The sequence below is a fragment of the Cyprinodon variegatus genome, unplaced genomic scaffold (genome assembly GCF_000732505.1).
Source record: "Cyprinodon variegatus isolate N-32 unplaced genomic scaffold, C_variegatus-1.0 Scaffold432, whole genome shotgun sequence".
Lineage (NCBI taxonomy): Eukaryota > Metazoa > Chordata > Actinopteri > Cyprinodontiformes > Cyprinodontidae > Cyprinodon > Cyprinodon variegatus.
Window position 1 is genome coordinate 390,153 of NW_015150885.1, and position 7,135 is coordinate 397,287.

General features: G+C 35.3%; 2 protein-coding genes across 3 annotated transcripts in view; one reads left to right on the top strand and one right to left on the bottom strand.

The window, feature by feature from the left end:
* Positions 1-1,358: 1,358 nt before the first annotated feature.
* LOC107093552 (coiled-coil domain-containing protein 89-like) lies at positions 1,359-5,360 on the bottom strand. Its single transcript, XM_015388681.1, has 7 exons — positions 5,276-5,360; positions 3,798-4,270; positions 3,380-3,510; positions 3,163-3,299; positions 2,997-3,073; positions 1,558-1,657; positions 1,359-1,492 (listed from the first exon to the last, which is right to left on the bottom strand). Exons 1-7 carry the CDS (start codon positions 5,279-5,281, stop codon positions 1,406-1,408), a joined length of 1,011 nt encoding a protein of 336 aa, XP_015244167.1. The 5' UTR covers positions 5,282-5,360; the 3' UTR covers positions 1,359-1,405.
* A 1,393-nt stretch (positions 5,361-6,753) lies between these two features.
* Positions 6,754-7,135, top strand: part of lrp2 (LDL receptor related protein 2) — a 76,499-nt gene continuing 76,117 nt past the window's right edge. For both annotated transcript variants that reach the window (XM_015388696.1, XM_015388697.1), the window contains exon 1: positions 6,754-6,899. In XM_015388696.1, coding sequence (XP_015244182.1) covers positions 6,830-6,899 — 70 coding nt within the window. In that variant the 5' untranslated portion in view covers positions 6,754-6,829. The remainder of the gene's footprint in view (positions 6,900-7,135) is intronic.

Consider the following 7,135-nt stretch of genomic DNA (forward strand, 5'->3'; position numbering starts at 1 on the left):
CTTCTTACCCTCCCGACCCTGAAGAATGACCATCTGACCATTTAGTGGTCCGGCTGACCCTTGAGTGATCTCCTCCTGGTGTGTTTAAGATGAACTGAGTCCTGTACAGACTGGCAGAAAATTTAGGGAGGCTTCTTCAACCCACATTGCTCATGTTGAAGAAGCTTTGTGTTGCAGAGCCCCAGGCAACAAGTGATTAGAGGACACTTTCTGACACAAAGGAATTTTGCACTCTATGGGGGTTTGATGACAGTTTGAACAAAAAGAACTTTACATCTTCTCTTCACTGACAGCTGTCCAAAATGTACATTTTGGACATTGTTGAGTAATTAAATTAAAGTAATTTTCCTAATTTGTTTGGAATTATTTGAAAATTCAGCTGGTATTTTTTTTGGGTGGGGGTTGTTGATTGTTGTGCATGACTTCAATCAATCCAAGCCATTTCTCCCATTTTCAACAGTAGCTAAGCAACATTTACCCCGTGTCCTGACTTGTTTATACAAACCAGGGAACCAAACACTCTGTAAGAAATAATTAGATCTCATTACTTATTTCTTGTTCCATTGTATTTTGGATATTAAACATATAATTACTAGTTATCAACCTACAATTTCACCGGATATGTGAAATGTTTTGTCAAAATTCATGTCTGTTGTTTAACATAATCTAACATAACATGATCTATGATTTTTATAACTCTTTTTTCTAAATGTTTCATACACTATTAAGCAAGAAAAGTATTGACATCTATCCACCTTGTTTCACTTCTGAAAAAATTACTTTAAAGTTTGTCATTTTTCTGTAACAAAATGTTAAAAAGTTCAAGGTTTGTAATATTTCTGTTTTTTGCTGTTGTTTTTTAGAACTATATTTCATTGCAGGACATTGTTTTGGGGGATTGATGAGCTGTCTAAGAAGCAGGCTGTCTCATTCCCTGCAGACAGCAGAAGTCTCCACAGGCCGTGTAGGAAAATCAGTTCCTCAAAAATAAACAATTGAAGGATTTATAAGCATTCTGACAGGTAACTTGTAGCATCGATGCTAATAAACCCTCCAAACAAAGCAAAAATGATATCTTACAATAGAGGGGTTGCATATCATTACTAGAACAGACCAGGGTTTCTACATGGTGGGAATAACTATAAAAGAAGTTCAAAAGGTTGTTTCATGGAGAGGCTGGGAACTTTTGAGATTTGTAAGTTTACCTGTTTTAGGAACGTCCAAAAATTAATGTTTTAATTTTTTATTTAATTTGTTTTTAATTTAGGTGTAAATAAAAAAAAATGCTAAATTGTTATACAAAAACCCCTTTGTGAGAATGCATTTATGCACAAAAAAGTAAACATTCTTGCTGTAAGGCATATTTTATTGTTAAAAAAAACCCACATACAGATGCTGCAAAGACTTAAAAATTGATATAGCAAAGTTTTTGATTCAGCTCCCTCTCCTTTGTCAGCAGATTGGCACTGTATTTCTTGAAAGCATCAAAATCCTGCAAAAATACCACATGTTAAGAACTCAGTTCAACTTCACTCAGTGATTTGTGGTAAAACGAACCTTCTGCAGCTCCTGCAACTCAGACGTGGATCTGTCAAGAGCGGCTGTGAGTGACCTCACTCGTCTGTCTGCATTTACTGCTTCTGCCTCTGATGCAAATCTGAGGAAAGTTAAGAAGGAGTTATGTTATCATCTCTGAAATTATAAAATAGTGTTTCTGATTTAGTTAAGGGAGGATGGGTATTTAGGGAGAAAGAAAGAGTCGGGGAATTCTGTAAGAATGTATAAAAAAAAACAAGGAAAAAACACTATTGGGTAAATATGAATTTGATTAGTTTACTGCAACATGTATAGTATAACCCTTCCATATTCTAATGCTGTCTTCAGGTTTGTTTTTATTTTTATTTATTAAAAGTTTGCTATTTCATTTCTCACACACACCAGGTGATGGCACTGTTTGAAATGGATCATGGGGATTAGCTGTCAGAGTTCTTTCATAAAACATAAAGAGTAAAATAAACCAAAAGCAGTTTTAAAACAAATCGATCAAGTCTGCTGATCTCACAGTCAGAGGAATGGAGTTCCAGTATTTTTGGAGTCACTGAAGAAAAAGTGCTGTCTTCTTTTGTTTTCAGGTTCGTGCATGGGACAACCAGCAAATCTTGATCACAGGACAGCAGAGCTCTGCTTGGGTTTTCAAGAATGTAATAATTCAGCGATGCAGTCTGGTTTCTGTCCAAGTAGAGCTCTCCAAATCAAGAGTAGTAATATCTCGAAATGTAATCGTAATGAACTGAGAGCCAAAGAAGCTGCATAAACAGTGGAGTCACATGACAAAATGTTGATGATCTGACCAGAAGCAGCATTTCATACAGACTGTGGTTGCTGAGACGTGTGTAATGCATATGGCAATAATTAAGGATTGATAAAAGGACGAAGTTTAACAATGTTTTGTTAATTATGGAAACCAGAAGGAACCAGAGATCTCACCTGATCTCAAGGCTTAATACAGCAGAGGTCATGTCACCAAACGTCCAAGGAAGCTGCTTTATCTTCTAAGTCTCTCTTTCAGGTGCAAAGAAGATGACTTCAGTTTTTTCTTCATTTAAATGAAGAAAACTTTTGGTATTTCAGCCTTTAATTCAGGCATTTTAACAAAATGCAGCTTCAAAAATTTATTTTGTAAAAAAAAGAAATATACATCTGTACACTGACGCTCCACTGCTACAGACCAAGTGTAATCATCACATAGATTCATATATTTTATAAACTGCAAATACTTTTATGCACCAGGAGTTTTTTTTTCCTGTTTTATTCTGATCAGAGTCTACAGAGTCAATACGATCAGCCTAGATATCCTCCATGAGGGGCTCAAAGTGCTGGCCTCCACTCCACCAACTTCCTGACCGAATAATTTTTTTTTTTGCATTTCAGAACTGTAACAAAATGGTCAATGCTGGTATAAATACTTCTGTTTGAATCATTGGAAGTGACTTCACCTCTCCTGTGCTCGAACTCTGGCCTTTTCCTCCTCTTTCAATTTTCTTTCCAACTTTTGAATTTGTTCCTGTGTTTCCTGTGTGGAAGATGAAGATGTTTGTAAGACAACAAGGTTTTGCAAGTAGCAATATTTTAATCATGAAAAAACAAAGCCTTTTGAATTACCTGGATTACTTTGCCTCTTTCTCTAGAAATTTCCAACAGTTTGCCTTTTCCTCTGGTTAAAGTCGTTATGGTTTCTGTCATTTCTATTTCCTTTAGCTTGTGTTCTTCTTCGGCTTCTGCAAGTTTATGCTTCAAATCTACTTGTGGAAAAACCTTGTGTGTTTATAATTATGTAGCTTTTAATTTAAAAATGAAAATGATTATCCACCTTGCCTACCGTTACAGCTCTCCAAAGCTTCTTTGTGCTTTCGTTGTGCATCAATCAACTGTTTCAGTAGCGACTCCTCCTTGGCTTGATGTTGGACTTCTTTTTCTCTGAGCTTTGTTTCATATCCAGCTAATATCTCCCTTTAGATTAAAGGAAATTTACATATTAAGGGTTACACTAAGAATGTGTTTTTAAATAGTAATCCACCAGGTATTTGTGGAAAAATGTGTTTTCTTTCCAAAATAATTGTTATACAAATAATTCTGTTTGTTTAGCTTTAGTGTAGTGCAGGTAAAGAGAATAAAGCATCTTCAATATTTCCTACTCCATTAAATAAAAACAGCACATGTTGCCATTCTGACAGGAAGTAGTTCTTCAATATTTTTTATGAACATGGTACAATAGACATTTTTTTCTTTTAAATCACCTGCTTTTCTTTTCATTAAGTGCACATTTCTCTCTCAATAGCTTGTTTTCTTGCACAAGCTTTTCAACCAGCGCTTCTTTATCCTGAAGCTTCTGTGAAAAGAGGGAATCATTTTCCAACTGCAGTCGCCTGTTTTCCGATTGCAGCTTAGCATTTTGATTTTTGTGCTCCTTCATGAAAGAAATGATTCCCTGATTGTTGTCAGCCAGATAAGTGAATCTAGTTGCTAATATCTCGGATTTCTTTTTTTCATTAGCTAGTTCTTTCTGGCTGTGGGCAACTTGGTCTTCAAGGTCAGAGTTCAGTTTCTGCAGGGCTTGGTAGCGCAGAAGTATTTCATCTGCTCTTTTCTTCAGTATGCAGGTCAAAGTAGATTGTTCATCTATCCTGGACTGTAACATCAGTTCCCCTCCTAAGTCTTTGGCAGCGAGGGTTTGTGGACTCTCATTTGGTGATTGAATATTTTCTTCATGCTGTGAACAAAAGGAAGAACTGCTGAATTATAAACACGTTAACTCGTTTTCAAAAGAAATGTAGAAATAGGCAACTGAAATCTTTGTTTTTGTATGAAAAATGGCTTAAACTCATTTTGATTTAATTGGAATTTAACTATAAAGATATTTTTTTGGATCTTGGAATATTTTCTCAGTTAAATATTACACAGAACTTTGGCTTTGGTATTTTAACACATGTAATACAATATCATTTGAGTTATTACATGTATGGTTAGTGTGATTGTCCTAATGGAAATAAACAACATACACAGTCTCATGTTGTCTGCAGCCTTTAACAGCATTTACCGTATTACCGGATTGACCTTTACTTTGCTCATTCAATTAACAACAGTTTTCCTGTGGATGAAGAATACAAGCATCCCTACAGGATGATACTCCCGCCACCGTGTTATACCATGTCGATGGGTTCAGTTTTCTGTGGCACACTTTTTGCTTTATAAACATAAGAAGGTGCCTTTAGTTGACTTCTAAAGACAGCTGGCTGTACTGGATTGCAGAGCAGAAAAGGTGCATCACAGGTTTACACAGGCAGAACAAAAAAAGTTAGGAAATTCCAATATGAATACTTATAAATGAAACATCTTAGGATGCAGTTGCAAATGCACTGTTTGCCTTTGTTGTACAATAGGCTACAATGGAAAGCAGATTAAATAAATCATAAATTTAAATAGCAATGATAAAAAAAATAATTAGATTATTCATATAGGTAAATATTTATATATATATATATATATATATATATATAAGATAGTGTTCGAAATTGAATTTAACGATATTTACAAGTATAATTGTACACAGTGAGGTAACGTTTTTAAATATCTCATAATCTTAAAAAGATTATGTGACGTCATTAAATCAGACAGAAAATAATCGTAGATAGGTGCAGATGTCTGGTTACTACAGGTCAAAACAGCCCCATAAAACTCAGTATTTAAGTTTCAAAGTTTTATTCTTTTTACGTACCTCCATCTCTGTTTCTCATCCTCTTATAATGCGGTTGGTATTTCTCAGTGCTCAATGATGTGTCAACAAATATATTATCTGTTATGTCATTTTCTTGTATTTTAAGTTGTTCCGTTGCTAATGGCAACCGTTTCATGGTCCCCCCCCCCCATTCTTTGGCTCCGCCTGGTGAGGACACACATTTTGACACAGACTCAGTTTAAAACGAAGCTTAGAAAACCGGATAACCACAAATACTGCCATCTATCGACAGTTTTATTGAACAAAACTGTCTCTCAAAACACGTGTAAACAGAAATAAATCCATCACTGTTCCTAAAAACCAATAGGAATTTTTAGAGGTCCTGGGACCTTCCTATCAAATTTATCCTTATAATTCATTTTGTTCTCTTACCTTTCAAAACTATTAGATAGTTTTTATTCTTATAGGCTATTTCAAACAACATCCTTCTAATTTTAATTTGATAAATTGCTTCTACTGTGGACATCATATTTTATAAATTTAAAAAATACTTTAATATTTTTTATTTTAACGGTTATCTTTTTGTCACCTCTACCTTTAATTTTAATTTGTTTAGGTAAAAGATAAAACTGTAGATCATGGTAATTTCTCAGGACTGCAGTATCAAATGTAACGAATAAAAAAAAAAAAAAAAAAAAAAAAAAAAAAAAGATTATACAATTATATTTATCCTTAGTAACCCCCCCAAAAACTCAGATACATTTTCCCAAACGGATATTATATTTTAATATAGATCTCTGTAATTAATAATAATAATAAAAAAAAAGAGTAAAATCAGTAAATTATAGGCACTTGATTAGCTTATATTTTCCTTTTTCTTGTTAACAAAAAAATGACTTTTAAAAATAGTATCTCGTGAGAAGTGTTTTCGTTTCCTATAAGAAAAAAACACTTCTAGCAGGGCTAAAAATATTTTGAGTGTGAATTTTCCACCATTGTAAATAAGTTTAGGCTTTACGACCAATATTTTGTTGGCCTCACTGTTTTCTACCACAAGATGGCGCCATTGAGCTTTTTAAAAATCCCCAACGCTGGTTGGTTTCTCTTAAACTTTCATCCATTGGAATTTGGTCTCATTGATTTGAAGTTACATTAATGAATATTGATTTATTTAATTAATTATTAGAGTAAGCGTTAATTTTGATGTAAAAAATGTATTGGTTTTATTTATCCTCTCTTTAAATGATGTGATCATTCCAGCTCCCCCAGCATGAATATAAAAACCCCGTTAGTTCCCAAGCTTGGGGTAGATTTATAACAACAGCGACGACCCGCTGAGAGTGTAAAATCACTGGCTCTGAGGACAGCTCGGACCTGCGAGGCATTATACAGCTTCCAAGGCCCACAGGGATTTATCCGGTGGGCCGAGGGCTGGGCTGGAGCTGGGAGGGAGAGGAGGAGGGGACGGTGATCCTGGCCCTTTGTGCACGCCCCTTTTCATCAACTAGCGGGCCCCGGGAGACACAGAGGAACTCTACAGCATCCCAGTCCCTGAAGCTCCTCCATCTGCAGCGCGGAGCTGGAAGGGCCAGAATGTGGAGAGCACCGCTGCTTCAAACCTTTTTCCTCTTCTTATTTTCTGTTAGATGGTGCCATGCTGAAGGTAGGCCTTCCAATCTTTTATTCCTCCTACTTTTAGTCTGTGTGCATGTGTGCAGCTGAGTGATTCTCTGAGGAGCTGCAGTTACATGTGACTCACCCTGTGCACTTGTTGCTCATCAGTACAAAGCACAGGAATTCAAGCTGATCAGTTGCCCAACCAAGTATATATATATATATATATATATATATATATATATATATATATACATCCTACAGTAAACAGGACAAACCTGTGAC